At 43.8% G+C, this 16,793-nt stretch overlaps 1 protein-coding gene across 1 annotated transcript in view; it reads left to right on the top strand.

Annotated features, from left to right (window-relative positions):
• FADD (Fas associated via death domain) overlaps positions 1-9,984 on the top strand; it is a 38,789-nt gene extending 28,805 nt beyond the window's left edge. Inside the window, exon 2 of the mRNA XM_069623439.1 lies at positions 8,983-9,984. Coding sequence (XP_069479540.1) covers positions 8,983-9,266 — 284 coding nt within the window. The 3' untranslated portion in view covers positions 9,267-9,984. The remainder of the gene's footprint in view (positions 1-8,982) is intronic.
• Positions 9,985-16,793: the final 6,809 nt, after the last annotated feature.

Raw genomic sequence — 16,793 nt, 5'->3', positions numbered from 1 at the left:
AAAAAGACCTTTACAATGCCGGTTTTCCGAACAAAAGACAATCGGTCAATGAAAATCAGTCTTTTTCTCTTCAGACCTTTATAGAACCGTTCGAATCCGTGGCTCCGGTACACGCCTCCCGATGTTCCTTCTCAGAGGATCCTTCTCTCCCTCATGCATCCCAGCTGAGCTCCATTCAGATTCCTTCATGGGATTGTTGTACTGCCGTGTGTCAATCGCTTGCCGTGAGAAGCTACTGGTTCACGAGAGTGAACCTTGGACTTCTGGTCATCATCTTCTTCTTCACAGTACCAGTTTCAAAACCACATTCATGATACTTTATACTTTTGGTCTTTCTGTCTTGTCAGGAATGTTGGATTGACTGACTTAACAACACAACACATTAGCTCTTTCTAAAGAGGGGAGGAGGATTTAAGGTTGGAGAAGGGGTTGAGTGTACTGACGCAGGGTTTTACCATGTTCTCTGTCAATGATGGTCCCTAATCCCATAGAGGGATGTCTTCCCCATGTGATCCACCCTTGGTGCACCATGCCCAGGGCGACTATTGTACTGTGGATGCACCGCCCTTACCCCATGGGAAAGGTCAACCCCCCAACGGAGAAGGGACGACATCCTCACATTCATCACAGGGAACTTACACTATCTTCAAACGTACATTTATTATTAATGTACTCCCTGATCTGCTGGGTTTTCCCAATCATAGCATTCTGCACGGATGAACAACAAGCTCTATCCTTGTTGTGTTTTTATATTCATGAGGTCTTTCGCAAGACATGTGACTGTTGCAATGTCTTTCTAAAAGGGGATTGCGAGACTATCAGCAAGTGATTCTTACCCAAAATAAAAGGAATGCTGATTCATGAAATAGGACACTTTCCCTTCAAATATCCACCCTCGCTTGAATATTTATTCTTCAGTACCCAAAACATTTGTAAGGAATCGGGAATATAAGACCGACACAGGAATAGTGGTTAGTTGATTCCCTTTTATTTAAAGTAAAAGATAAAGGGGGTTTGGGGAAATGCCTCACTAGCCTGAACACTATAAGGGGTTTCCCTGCCTCAACAAAACTAACTGTTGAACGGTCAGTGACAGAATGTCCAAAAATAATATTCTCCGTACTGTATCCAAAACCTAATCTGATCCTCACACTCTGAATTCTACAATAAGATGCAAAAAGGGAAAAAGTAAAATGTCTCTTGGCTATGCTCCTGCAGCCTTGTTCAATTGTGTAACACAAGGTTAACACAGGTAAAGCAAAAACCAAAGTGTTCCAAAAAAAAGTTCCACCAGTTCAAAGGAGGTTGCTTTCCTTCCCTTTATTGGTGTTTACAACTTCCCAAGAGCATTATCTTTCTTTAATTAACTGACAGCCTGGGCTTTACTCTCGTGGCAAGGTCTTTATTCCTGACTTGGTCTATTATACTTGGTTTAATAACCTGCCAAGTATATATTGGGTGTTTAGACTTTTGCTACTTTTTTCTTTTTGCAGTAGCTTGCATTTTCTTTGTGTCCAATATACTTTCTTTTAGTAGACCTCTTTAAGCAGCAACACAGCCTTGATTCACTCTCCTGCCAAGGTCTGTGTATGTGACACGCTGCTCGCTCCACCCCCAAACCTCAGCCTCCACTACTTCACACCCCTGGAGTCCCTCTCTTACAGCTCCATACCGTATTACAAGCTTTCTCCGGTCTGCTTGTCTACTTTGTGCCAGCCTCTGTGCTCACTGGGGCAGCTGGGATCTGTTCTGCTGCTGTGCGGCGGCGGTCGCACCAGTCTGCAAAACTCCACTTGGGGATATTTTCTTTGTTCTTCCCCCCCAGCTTCCTGATAACTTTGCTGTGAGGCACGCTTTGGTTCTGCGGTGTTCCGGAATCACAGAGGATATGAAGCTCTGACACGCTGCCATAGGTAGGTGTCGTCTCCACATGCCCTTGTCCTTCACACGCCCTGAACACCATCTCTGTGACTTTCAGCAAGTCTTCCGCTGTCTTTGCTGACCACGAGTCAGTCACGGCACTCACTGCCTTTACTAGCCTGTCTGCCCTGTTGCTGCGGGAATCTGGGATCAGTGTATCCGTGAGGTTTAGCTGGCTTGCCCTGAGTCGATGGTCCCTTCTCACAAGTGGCTTTTCTTGCCAGACCTCCCTCGGGTTCCTCCTTTGGCATTCAGTTTTCTTTTCTGGGCACGGTTCGGTCAGCCAGCTTTTAGTTTGCTGGTTAGCGTTTTTTTCGCTTCTTCAGTCTCTCTGCAGTCCTTCTACGTCCACGACTCCTACTACTACAGTGTGTCTATCCTTGTCCTTTGTTTCTTTTTATTCTCTGGCTGGTTTCCCTGATGGCAAAATAACTTGAACATTGACAGTAGTTCTGTGCATCCTCTGGCTGCCTCCTCGCCCCAGTATTGCATATACTTGTTACCGGTGTCATTTTACCTAAGTATAGTGGTTGATGTGACATGTGAGTGTTTTTAAAGTAGGGGAAGAAGAGAAAATCTTTTGGTCACGTCAGGTTTTAACCACTGGAATAGTGTTTGTTTGCATCAAAACAGGGACGTTAGTCTTGGATTTGTCACACATTACACCAAACCCAACAAATCCTCCTTGATTACCCTTGTGGTACCTCACCCTCCCAGTACTTACCCTCGCTTCTATTCTTTCTCTCTTCTTTCTCCACTTGCATGGAATTCTCTTCCCCCTGACATCTGAGAAACAGTCCACATGATTTGTTCAAAACTAATCTAAAAGCCTAGCTCCTCACCTTTGGGTTAGCCTATTAACCTACCTCTCCCTTGCCTCACACCTGCCTCTGTCCCTCACTTTCACTGCCGCCACTCTAGCACTTCATCTATCATGGTCACATCACTAACACAGCTGTCCTCACCATCTACCTGCACTTAAACATGTCTATTGTTGATTGTCTTTAATCTTTGTAAGTCCACCCATGTATTGTCCCTGAGGACAGTTCCATTTACTCCGATCCTCAACTGGTCAGAATGTCACTCAAACTCATCCCATTGTAATAAGCTCACTGGTTCCCCTTAAATCTGATTTCTTATCTATTGTATGCTTTTTAGTGATCCATAGAGCATTGCTCCTTCCTATAAATAAATAACTACAGTTGAAAAAAAAACACTGGTTTGGTTTCTTTTTTAATTGCTTTTAAGGCGGTTGGGAAGGAATAAACAACCTAACTCCCCAAACAATATTAAAGATGTTAACAGTTCCACTTACTGCCAGTGCTAATACAACACTTTCAGCATTTTCAAATGTGGACGTGGTGGTGCTTCAGAAAATGGTGAATCCCACTAACTAGACTTGCCGTATCCAACATTCGCCACACAAGCTAAGCAGCATGTCCCAAGCTGCTGGGCAATGTTGTCGGTATCACTGCTCTCTGTGATAGTATCTATGTAATAACGCATCCTGAAATGCTGCCTGGAAAGGGATTGACCTTTTGTTTTTGGGTACCACCCCATCAGTCTAGAAACAGGGTGCTCACTCATTGTAGGGACACACTTTCACTTATGGTGCGGAACTACTTCCCAATGTACTGCGAGCAGTCAACCACGTTCCCCTCCTCACTTGTGTGGGGTGGAGGCATGGTCATAAACATCCTTGTTTTAGGAGTGCAGGTGCATCTGGAGGGCCTTTGTACCCAGGGCATATCTCGCCGAGATGTTAAACCTCCTGACTGCCCCCTTTACCATGTTGACCTCTGCCTGTAAAACCCCTCGGTCACCTTAAAATCCCAGGCTTTACAGGATTATGCCAAAGGAAGGGCATTTTTCCTGCTTGGAAAGACCCCTGGGCATGCTTTGTCCTCCTGACCCCTGTGCTACTGGATGTGCCACCCTTTCCTCCACCACCATCTCACCTGCATGTTAGACCTTCCTTTGCTCCTACCCCTTCCTCATCCACCCCTCTTTCATGCTCCTCTTCTTCCCGTTCCTCCTCCATTACTCCTAAATGCTCCTCATCCTCCTTTCCCTCCATCTCACCCTGCCCCTCATCATCAACATCCTTTCTGACTACGCTCCCATCCCCATCAACACTATTGTCTCTGCCACCACCAGTGCCACCCTCAAACCCAGCAACATATGTTGGAGGAGGAGGCGGCAGATTGTCTGCATAATTCAGCATTCCAAATATGCTATATTAGTTTATTATTAATGTTATACAGTTTACAAATATGCTATACAGGTGTGCCTTCCTCTCCTCAGATTTGCATCCTCGTCCTCCCACCCTACACTTGTCTTCAAATAAAAAAACAACAAATGAGTCCCTTAACAAAATGTTTCCTTAGAGAAATATAATGAAAATTGGCGACCCAAGCCAAACTGGCTTCACACAACTAGAAAGATAAAAGGTTTTACTGGCAGGGCACTTCCTGAAATACCCCCAAGCAGTGACCCTCAAATTTGACTTGTGTGTTAACTGTAGTTCACCCAGTCTGGTATGCTATCTGTCGGAGCAGGTCAGAATAAAACACACATATCAGGAAATTATATAGTGAACATTCTTCTGTTTTCTGCATTAAAATAATAATACAACAAATCTTGCAAATTTGCAGCTATCTTGGTTGGGCCTCACACAAACCTATTTAAGGCAGCCACTCCTTCAACTACCTTAAAATGTTTTAATCATGTTAGCCCAGAGGAGGTTAACATTTTTTATAATAGTAACTATTTTCTTCTTAGAGTTCAGAATCATCTTAGTCATCGTGGCCAACCCAGGGATGCATGTAGTTTCATGGAGTTGGTCCAAGCAGTACAGCCACTTACTTTGTCCTACCTTTCCTCTAAGTGATTTGATTCCACCAGACATATAGGATTAGTTGTATCTTTGGGTACTGCTTTCCTTCCTTTTTTTGTGTGATGTTATATCATATTGGGAGTCCACTGTCTCTATCAATCAAGTGAAAGGTGCATTGTTCTGCACTTTGTTACCTGTAATCCGTACTCCATCATTATTATTTATTGCTAATCATGGATTATGACCTTAAAAACGTTTAATGTCTGTGGCTGAATCATAGAAAAACAGCACAGATAATACTGGCTATAAGGCTACTTAGTCACTGATATTCGCAAATGAAATTTGGATTACTTTTGTCACGGAATGTAACCTTTCTTGTCCTAAACCAGGTTAGGGGGAAAGTCCTGCTCCAAGAATGGATTACACTTCGCTTCCAAAAGATCTTGGGAAGACGTGTGGACATATTTAATTTCCCCCACAGTCTGTATCTGATATATTAATTGACAACCTATCTTAAGTAGATACCTGAAAAGGAGCTTCATTCAACAACAGCATAATCTCATCATATTCTCTGCTCAGGGGTGTGAAAAAACAATGTGGCACTTCCAGAAATAAACATGCAATTTTAATCTTGCTGGTCACCTTGTCAGCAAACCTTTAAGGATATCCAATCTAGCAACTATACTGCTCTTCTGCCTGACCCTTAGATTGGATTGTTCTACAAAAAAACGATTTTAGGTGGCTGCTTAGCATGCTAACATTTGGGTGGCACCAAACTAGCCTCCAAAACAGAATATCCAGCTCTTTATAGAGACTGCATAAGTCCTTGCATGGCCCTGTACATAGATCACGTGTCACCCTGATTGAAAGACCATGCATTTGCTCCCTATGCACCATAGGTGTTCCCTAACATCATCATTCATTGTGCATCACTATTATCAAATTGCTTCCAAATTATATTGACAAGACAAATGATCTCATATGTTTCCTACCAGAAAATGTGCTCTGCTTCAGCGTACCACATACGGAATCCAGATCTTCAGTTTGGTTTTGACATGGGTTGAGCCGTTGCAGTGGCAGGTGTTTATCTGTAATAATCATCCTGTCCCAACCAGAAACATATGAGACTAAGCACCCTAAGAAAGCCCATAGACGCTTTTGTTTATTTTCTTGTTGGTTAAATGGGGAAATGCGTCTGTTTCCCAATCGCAACAATTGTGGGTTGTGATTAAGTCATGGGTCTGAGTCCATTCCAAAACCTTGATGGGACTCTGCAGACAGGGAAATCTGACTTTACAGGACTTGCCGGCTAGAGTCATGAGCCACTTGAGGTGGACAAAGATGAGATCCTCGTAGCCCCACGTCCAACTCCATAGACACTTGAGCTACTCTAGCTCACTGTGCCTTTAGATCCTAAGAGGTAGTACTCCCTACTCGACCCTCCCATTTCATTATCCTATTTGAAGCCAGTGTCCACTGCCAATACATCTTTCAAATTGGTCAGTTGTGGGTGAGACACCACAGGGCTGGTAATAAATCTCTCTATGTCCTTCTGCCTTATCCTCAGAGACAGCTGCCCATTCTGCTCCCACAGTGTCCGGACACGTATACCACCCAGCCCATCAGATCCAATCTCTGTTGGAAACCCCAGTCCCTTGTCAATCCTGAATTCAAGATTCACTGCCCCTTTTACTAGCCATAGGGTGTTGGAGTAGGAATGACAAGCACTCAGCCGCAAGTAGAAGATCCATGTGGAGAGGGAGACTGGAGACATTGGAGCTGGTCTTGACTCCGAAGACTGACAGTGATGACAGGAGCACAGGTAGAGGCGCTGCTATACGGATGAGGGACTTCCACCTGGTTGAATAATGGAGGAAGGGTTATTGATGCTTGTAAGAGTGCAGTGCTGCCACATGTGAGTGTGGTTATGCACTGGAACAACCAACTGGATCAAAGTTTTACAAAGAGAGGATGAAAGTTCAGCCAATCCCAAAGCCACATAGACATCTTCAGCTAGGAGAAACCTTATAAAAAAAGTGTCCAATACCCTGCAGCCGGCACTCTCCTATCTGTGTGAAGATCCCTCCTGCTCTCACTTTACAGTGCACACGTCTCTTGCACTGTAAATAACTGCCAAGGGCTGATATGTTATGTTATACACCTTGAGCCAGTCCTGGCTTTACAGCCAATAGGACTTGGGATGTTTCGAATTAATGGTTTGGGCATGGAAATTGCATACATAGTGATGCTACATCGCACTGTGATGCATGCACTCCCCTCACCAGGAAATACCACTTCTGCTTACTAAGATGCATATGCTCCTCTCAGTGAGATGCACAAGCTCCAATCGTTCAGATGCATAAACACCTCCACATTGGCTCCACCGTGCAGCCAAATTTGTTATGTCATCAAAAGGTGCCACTGCACTTCGGAAAAAAGATAAAATGAAAACGGAACAAATTGAAGCAGGAAGGCATCATTGAAAAGGTGATTGGGTGCACACTCTGGGTATTACCAATAGTGATGGTGGTAAATTCTTAAAAACTGGATAGGAATATTTATCAACATATGGTTGCCTACCCTGACAATCAATGACATATTTCAAGAGTTCTAAGGAGCCAAACCTTGAAGTCATTGCAGGTTATTATTAGGTTCTACTTAACCTGGATTGACAGTACATAACCACCTTCTACTCGCCTCCTTCATGGAACTATACCAATGCAAGCACATGAGCCTGAAGTCCCATCAGCAGCTGAGGATATTCTGCATATTTTATGAAATGCACTGGAAGGACTGCTAGGAGTCTTCCATTTTAGCGATATCATGTTGATTTGTGCAATTTAGAAGGTGACTTGGAATAAGGAGGTGCCAGTGACTTGAGAGGAGCAGGGAGGCTGGTTTGAGAGAAAGAGGGAAGAGGTAGAAAGGACCAGGAGGTTGGGGATGAAGAAACCCTGGAGTTCAGGACGTAAAAGACCCATGAGGGATGGGTATAGGGAAACCCAGGAGACTAGGGGTAGACAACCAGAGGGCAAGTGAGAGGGACTCAGTGGCTGGGAGGAGAAAGACCAATGATGCAAAAAAGAGAGAAACTCGGGAGGTTAGGTAAAGTAGAGCCCATGCACTGGAAAGGGTGACGGAATAGAAAGGCACAGATGTCTGGCTAGAGAGAAGATATTAGAGAACAGCAGGACAGAACAACTTAAAGTAAAGGGTGTAGGCACAGTGAAATACCAGGTGAATGTAGGGTGGAGGTGAGAAGTGTATCAGGCAAAGGAAGATGTAGTAAAAGTACAAAACAAGGATCCGAGAGAACAAATAAAGCCCAGGAAGGAGGCTATAAGGAGATGGGAGTGGTGTAGGATGATCTGACAGTAGACTTTGGAAGAGAAGGTGAGACAGAAAGCCCTGGCAGGCAGAGACATAGAGGGGAGGTGCTCCAGATGGTATTCCCCACTTTTGCCAAATGTCAATTTGCCAATTTGTTACCACCTTTTTTACTGCACATTTATATGTGGTAGGTTGGGGTATGGTATATAAAGTCGTTATGGGGTAAGGGGTACACGGTTGGGGAATGTGAGGGGTCTCCCCCCAATTTTGCTGGTAAAATAAAGTGGTAAAAATGTCAGTGGGGCAAGAAATTTGCCACGGTGACATTCAGCCCCAGAAAATTAAGGAAATCTAATAGATCCCTACAGATAAAGCCAGTGACTGGCACACCAGCAGAGGCAGGAGCAGGTACGAGCATGTGGCAAATTGATGAGGAGGGGCTAGAGGCTAAGAGTGTGGACAGAGTGAGAAGTAAGTCAAGGAGAGTGAAGAGAAGAAGCCCCTATGTTTGAGAGTGTTACCGAGGTGCGAGGCGGGCAGGCAGAGGAGTGGTTTGTGGGTTAGTCAGGGAATCTGATAGTGTTGTCTAAGACCATAGTTTCATTACAAGGGGTATCTTCGACTATATTCATGCAGGAACTAGGGACCTTCATGACTGGGCATTGCCCACAGAACAATTGTATAATGCTGCATTTCAGCTCTAGCAGTATTGGCATGGTAGGCTTGCTTTCCTTGGCTGCAAAGTCCCACTCTGCCCCCTGCCGCCAGCCTTGTGACGGAGACTGGAATCTGCTTTTGTCACAGAGGTGAACATGGTCAGGTAACTGAATGACATTATGGTTTTAATGCTTTGTAAAACCACTGCTGTCACTAATGAAAACTTTTCTTCATTTCAGAACAATTGAATGCTGCATTTATGGTGATATGTGATAATGTCGGAAGAGATTGGAAAATGCTGATTCGCAGGCTTGGAGTTCCAGACACGAAAATGGAGGGAATCATTGCTGCATATCCCTTCCAAATGCAAGAACAATTGATGCAGTCTCTGAAAGAGTGGCAGAAAAGGAAGGGTGCAGATGCCCGAGTGGCAGACCTACTGACCGCTCTGCAGCAGTCTAGGATGACCTTAGTGGCCGAAATTGTAGAAGAAAAATTGAAGACACTACCAGCTACACCATAAGACACGTACATTTTATTTTGACTGGCCACTGACGTTAGTCCCACCTTACCACAATTATGTCATGTGAGAGGAACATTGAGGCAGATATCTTGACTTGGGCAGAAACAAATTGTACTTTTGTCTCAGTGAACTATGAACACTAAATTGAGGGTAAAGTATCAGGTAACAGCTAAATATTCCATGACTTTTTTACTACTACTTGAGGTAGGTAGAATTGGTCTTAGTCTTCAAATAGTCAAATTTAATATGTGTATTTTACATTTTGTAGAATTTTCAAATCCTAATACGAACAAACTTAAGTGTGGACTTTAAAGCTCAGGTAATTTTATTTGGACTCGTGCTCACTTTTTTTAGGCCATTTTCACCAATCATGGAAAGAAATCAGTACGTCACCTCCAGAATGACAGGCCATATATAAGAAATCAGTACGTCACCTCCAGAATGACAGGCCATATATGTTTTATTTTTAGGTGTAATCTAATTCAGTTTGAAGCTCCCACGCCACTGATGTCTGTCTGTTGGGTTTTTGATTAATTCTAACTCAAAATATGTCTAGTATTTATTTCGGAAAAATATTCATGATTTACTGACTATAGGTCAATGTGGCTTTTCTTGCTTTTATGGGGAGGGTAAAAACAAATTGAAGTGTGACATTTTCTGTTTTAAAGATTTCATGTGTGTCTTTTGAATAAAAAAAAATCATGTTTACATTGAAAAACTATATTTACTCTCTAAATCAAGTACCATCAGGCATAATCATTCGGAGGCCAATTCTGCAAGCCAACAGATTTTGAATTTGGGTTTTATCTTATTGGAAAATAAGAGAGCATCATTTGAAAAGCTGTCTGCAGTGCTATCCAAATGCAAGACCTGGAGGGCAAATAGGTAAGTTATAAGAAAGTCATTGCTGCTTTTTTTTAAGGTTTTCAACTATGGAAAGATGTACTCTTTGTTAGGCTAGCAGGGATGAACCTGCAGAATTCCCTGCCTGTTCCGTTCTGCCCTCATCCTCCCCAATGTGGAATGTAGCATGTATCACATGAATTCCTTCCATCTGCTAAAATTCATCCTATTTCCTATCTCTTCTGCCATGCTACATTAAACATTTTGACTAATCTCATTGGCTAAAAGGTTACTGAGCGCTTTCACTAGTTACAACCATCCTCCTCCATCCCATAAATACCACATTTGCAGTTGGTGTAAGTCAATAAATGTCACTGCATTCGGCTGTTTCTAAGACCACATTTTTTGGGGTTATCATACTGCAGTGATGGGCAACGTGCGGCTCTGCAATTGTTTTTTGACCTGCAACCACCAAGATCCCTCACCAATGACTATGTTGGCTACTGTTGATGGGGTTTGTAGGCCAAATCGTCTGGAACGCCGCAGGTTGGACTAAACTGACCCAAGGTCTACCCTCAAACTGACTAAACTATTTTGCAAGGAAGTGGAAAATTTAGGGTGGTACAACCATGAAATGCACACATTGGAAAAGCAAATTGTTTTGTTTTTTGAAGTTGCTCATTGCATTTTGCAATTAAAGTCTATAATTTGTGTCAGCCCCACAAATAAAGGGCCAGCTCAAACAGCATGCAAGCTGAAGGGTCAGTCAAAATGTGACTATGATTCGTTGAGCTGTTATCCTCTGCTCTGCTGGATGATAAAATACTTTAAAAGTTTTACAGTAGCAGCTGAGGCATGAGGCCTGTAGCTTTCATAGCCTGATACACAGGCCAGTAAAATGTGTTTTCTCTCTGTACCATTTGGCCTGGAATCTTCAATAATGTTTAAAACAAACCCTTAAATCCCAATTGACCAAGGGCATTAACAATGTCCAACAGAACAGTCTAACCCCTAACAATCGGTTCATTACAAGGTCCACAAGTATGACTGTACCACTCTAAAATAGAACACAGACAGACACACATGGTATGAGAGTATCTATATGAAACCATATGCCGCTGCCTAATAGCTATTTTTGCAGCAAGATGATAATATTGTGCCATACCAAGATCCAGCACCAGTTTACTAGCCATGCCTATGCAAAAACATTCATGTCAACGTGCTAATTATAACTGATGCATGAAGGATCCAATGGCATGAAGGCCATATAGCCATTTCTGGCTGAGGATTATTTGAGCAGCTTGCATGTCTTATAATTTACCTCCAAGAGAACTGAAGTATCTGCTCTACCTAGACCTAAGATTGAATGCATACCGCAAACTCTCCAAGCAAGGCGCCCATTTGCCAAAAGTAGAAGTACCAAACACCATATAAATATGCTTGCTTTGGATGTGGTTGTTTCAGTATAATAAAGCACAATTCTTGTAGATTACATTACATGTTATGCTTTCAGCTTACAAAATGTCCATGCCTCCTTTCATGGTTACTTCATCTACTCTTTCACCATTTCCACCTCACCTGGCATGGCACACCCCAGTGAGATGAAGGGAATGAAAGAGAAAGCAAGAGTGGGAGCGGGATTTATGGAGAAGAAAAAAAGAAAAGTTAAATGATTCAATGGAGGTGGGGGGAGAGACTGACAGAGATGGTGCCTGAGCGACTGACTGAGAAGTATGCAGGTGAAGCAGAAGTAATCTGATAAAGGACTAGGATGAAGGACTATGACTAAGAGCTAGGGCTAAGGAGAAGGACTGTCATGAAGGAGAAGAACTATGATGAAGGAGAAGGACTAGGTTGAAAGACTTGGACAAAAGTGAAGGACTAGGATGAAGAACCAGGGTGAAAAAGAAGGGTTAGAATGAAAGAGGACATGGATAAATGTAAAGATGGCCTCAGGCGAAGTAGAAGGACTGGGACGAAGGACTACAACAAAGGAGAAGGAGGTCTTGGATGAAGAAGGATTAAGACAGGAGCAGGGCTGGGGAAAAGGGAAAGGAGGACTGTGATGAAGGTGAAGAAGAACTGGAAAGTAGGTGAAGTTGGACTGGGATGAAGGAGGAGGACTGAGTTGGTGGTGGACTGGATTGAAGGAGGAGGAACACTGTGGAAGGAGAAGGACTGGGACAAAGCAAAAGACGTAAGGCTGGGATAAAGGAGTAGGAATTGTGAGAAACCTGAAGGTGTCTCACCCGCTGGTCCCCGGGGATCTGTCATCCAGGTGGTCAGGACACGGCCATGGCTTTTGGATCCAGTTCCTGGGAGTGGACCAGTGCGAGAGGATCACCTGGATGAGGGGTCTTCGGGGAGTGTAAGTGGGACACCGAAGGGTGAGATGCGGTATTCCCTTCCTTATGACACCTTTTCCCCATCCTACCAGGTAGGATACCTGGGAACTCAACCCCTCATCCCCCATTCCCAATACAAACACTTTCTCACAAACAACCCACCGTGAGCCATAACGGATTAACACCAGAGCCATATACCTGACATGTCCCAACATCATGGTCAGGCAATTACAGATCATTACACACACCTGACTTCCATCGCACTTCCCCACACGGATAAAAGGTGGAGCAAGCAAGCATACTCTGAGTGAGGCAAAACACTCGAGGAAACAGCAGTTCCGAGATGGCAGTTTAATAAAAGGAGAAAGACGGCAAGACCAGAGAGGGTCACAAGGAGGGAAGTACCCTGAAACTCCAAAGACTGTAACTTTTGTAAGAACGTAAGAAACCAAAGACCAGGAACAAAGGCTGATCAAACCTGTACAGTGTGTCAGAGGTACCCGGAGCTCTCCTGTGTCGATAACTCGGCAGGGAGGAGCGATTGCATCCGTGGTACTGTCCTTGGCTCCTATAACAAAGTAAAGTCAGAAAAGACAGCACAGCCGGTGAGTCGGAGAGACTGATACCGAACCATCTTGTGTTTTGAACCAAGGTTGCAAGCAGCAACTTTGTATAAAGAGAGCAGTATGTGAGACGTTTGCGATGAGTGACGCAAATGTAATTGGAAACTAACAAGAATAATTGGACTTTGGGAGGTCAAGTCAAGATACCATATTCAGAGTGGTCCTGTGCCACATGGTCGCTCATTGTATCCAACTGGTGCTGAATGAATTAAAAGGAAGAGTGGGATCTAAGTGGTCCTGCAGTGGTTCAAGCTAAATCCTGTGCACATTCGAATGTCTTCGATCATTTAAAGTGCATCGTCATTGTCCCGAGCCCGGCTAAGGGATATTAATTGACCAGGAACTGAGCCTGGCAAAGGGATAACCATCCTGAAAATTTTGAGTTAAACATTTGCTTTGAAAGGATTTGAGCCCAGCAGAGGGGGATCCAGGCTGAACACCCAAAGGGTGTATATGCAAAATACTGAAGGGGAAGATACGCCTCCTTATTGTTTTGTGCAGCAGTCTCTCTGAGTCAAGAGGCTTGTAGAAGTAAAGAGACTTAAATACAGAAGTTCTTGAACTGTGAAAATGTAACTGCATTCTAGTGCCCCGGAAGCCAGAGACCATGCTTTGCCCGAGTAACCCGCCTTGCCCGTGCTGAAAATGTGGGGAAACAAGGCAAACGGCCTGAGCATCCTGACATATAATTTTGTGAACACATCATTCTTTTTCATGAACACTACCCCCAATTATTTTGTACATTGGTGGTAAGGATTGGCAATTGGTTTCTTAGTATAGGCACTTTTCATTTGACAAGACTCCACTAGGACTGCATTATTATTATTATTGTAGCTTGCTCCCATTTGTAGGTTTAGGTTCAGATAGGTGTTTATCACCCCCTTGTGAAATTTCAATAAACACCCTTAAAGTTCACTTGTTTCTGTCTTACTATTGCCAACATGCGTTCCTTACAGAATGGAATGAAGGAGCAGGATTAGGATAAAGCAGAACTAGGACAAGGATTTGGAGGAAGGAGCAAGAAGGGGATTGGGATGAAGCAGAGGGACAAGTACTGGGACAAAGAAAGACCGGGACAAAAAGAACTATGATGAATAAGGGAGGCTTGGCAGGGGGACAAGGAGAAGGAGGGAGACTGGGACAAAGAAAGAGGAGGACTGGGATGAAGAGAAGAAGGACTTAACCAGGGAAAAGTAGAAAGTCTATGACAAAAAACGAAGTACTGGGACGATGGAGAAGGACTAATATGTAAACAGAGAAAGACTGGGACAAAGGAGGAGGAGGACTGGGACCAAGGCGAAGGAGAACTGGATTGAAGGAGAAAGACTGGTTTCATTTTGCTTCCTCGTGCATGCACCAACGCATGGTTGCAGAATAACAAATGGATTGTGGCAGGACACAAGCAAGTTGATTAGAGGTGTCCGGTCATAGGGTAGACTACAAAAGGATCGAATGCAATAGGGTCGACGCAATAGGCCCGAAAACAAAAGGATCGATTTTTTTTTTTTTGATTTTTTTTTTATAATTATATTTTTGGGGGGGTTTTCGTATAGGTAAAAAAACTGGTTTTTAGCACTAAAACGGTTTGGGGGGACCCCCCCAAAAAAATTTTAAAAAAAACATTTTCGATACTTTTGTTTTCGGTCCTTTTGAATCGATCCTTTGACCATTCGATCCTTTTGAATCGATCCTTTGACCTATAACCTTGATTAGATACATGCATACCAAAATTAATCTGCAAGGTAGGATGCAATCACTACGCTTGGATGCATGTACACCAAGAAGGAAAAAGAGAACTGAATTACAATGTATCCTTACAATCCGAAAGTCCAATATACACAGGAATAGTTTGGAAAAACTAAAAAGAGGTTGAGTTACCACTTGTTTGCATTGCTGTTCCCTTAAGAATCATCTCACTTTAGTTAATACCTCACCTTATGTTCAAGAAGCTTTTGTATACAGAATGTTTTCTAGGAGATGTTGTACGGGTTGTAACGGCTCTGGACAATTCGTTCCTTCTCCCCACAGGGGAGCCACCCCCTTTGTGGTTATGGAGGTGAGCCCGCTATGCAAGAAACTCCCCAGGGGTCTGGAGAAGTGGAACCTCGTGGGAGTGACTCCCCTCTTGGGGACAAGGACTCCCATTCCAGAGCAGAACTCCCAGTCCAAACCACCATGTCCGCATATATGGATGTGGAAAAGACTTTAATTTCTCCTGCAACAACTATATTCTACAAAGATCCTTATTTACATTTATTGACTACAGGCAATGCTGAACACAGGCTGAATGCGATGGTCAGCAAAGAAGGACACTGTTCTGTTTATTCCTGTGAGCTGTATAAAAGCAGAAACTCCTACAGAGGGAAGAGAATCGCTAAACGGGTGCGAGCCTCTGCATCATTGACATCCTGGATGGGTGGAGACACGCTGCACTGCAAAGCCAGTGGCAGCGAGGAGGGCGAGCAAGCCTAGGAGTCGAGGTTGCAAAGGGAGCAGAGACTTGAATGCCCACGTCTCATCTGGTGGCACGACCCCGAACAAGTGGTGGTGGGCTGCTCGGCCGTTAATGGATGCCAAGACCAGATCGTATGAGGGAGCCTGAGTCTCGAGCTCTCAATACGTCAAACCGTAGCTAGAGTGACAAATAGCTGTGGGGAAAACCAACGAAGTTACGGGAGCCTGAGAACCCCGACAGAGCATATTGTTACAAGTGACGAACATTGTGATTAACGACTGGTAAAGCTATCAAGGGTACAGGAGCCTGAGAAACCAGAGTGTGAAAATACCCTATGAAAGGGATTGATAAAACTACAAAAATTGTGAAAAACCACTGGTAAAGGGATCAAGGTTACGGGAGCCTGAGAAACCAGAGTGTGAAAATACCCTATGAAAGGGGGATTGATAAAACTACAAAAATTGTGAAAAACCACTGGTAAAGGGATCAAGGTTACGGGAGCCTGAGAAACCGGAGCGTGCAAATACCATATTAAATGGGGATTGAGGAAGAGATGTGAACACTAAGAATGCAACAGAAGGTACAGAACTCTGCTAGGCCAGGGTGGACAGCAGCCCTATGTGAAACAACTTGATTGAAAGAAAATAACCTGTATGAGGATAACAGTACTTTGGTGAAAACCCAATGCCTCAAAGGAGGACTTGTTTTTTGTTTACGAGGAATCCTGGAGAAATGGAAATATTCGCAACAAGATACAGTTTTCTTTAATAACAGGAGAGAGTGAAACCCATACCATGATACAAAGGGGGTCATTATAAGTTTGCCAGCCCGGGAAAAGTGGCAGTAAAAGTGGTGGTAATTCCGTGACCAGCACTTGTGGGTCACTGATTTACCTCCAGCCAAGAGCCAGGGGTAAATCAGGCCCCCACTGGCAAAATACTGCTGGTATTTGTGTTGCAAATACCGTCGATCCCCTCCATGGAGTCCTATGGCACTCCATGGAATGGGGATTTACCGCCATTGCCAGCACCTGAAATGTCCCCATAATACCAGGATATCAGGTGCCGGTAATGGTAGATCAGTTTCCTGGTAATTCCAGGAAACTTGTAATGAGGGCCAAAGACAGGGGAGAATATCTTGTTGAGGAAAGGGGAATTTTGAAACCCAAGAACAAACCAAACATAAATTGGCCCAGGCAGATGCCCTACTGAGGGTTCCATGTAATAATGTCCCCGCAAAAATGTCTCCTGACAAAAAATGT

Source organism: Ambystoma mexicanum, chromosome 11 (assembly GCF_040938575.1).
Source record: "Ambystoma mexicanum isolate Mex_15411 chromosome 11, UKY_AmexF1_1, whole genome shotgun sequence".
Lineage (NCBI taxonomy): Eukaryota > Metazoa > Chordata > Amphibia > Caudata > Ambystomatidae > Ambystoma > Ambystoma mexicanum.
The sequence above is the reverse complement of the archived record's forward strand: the minus strand, read 5'-3'. Positions and strand labels throughout refer to the sequence as shown.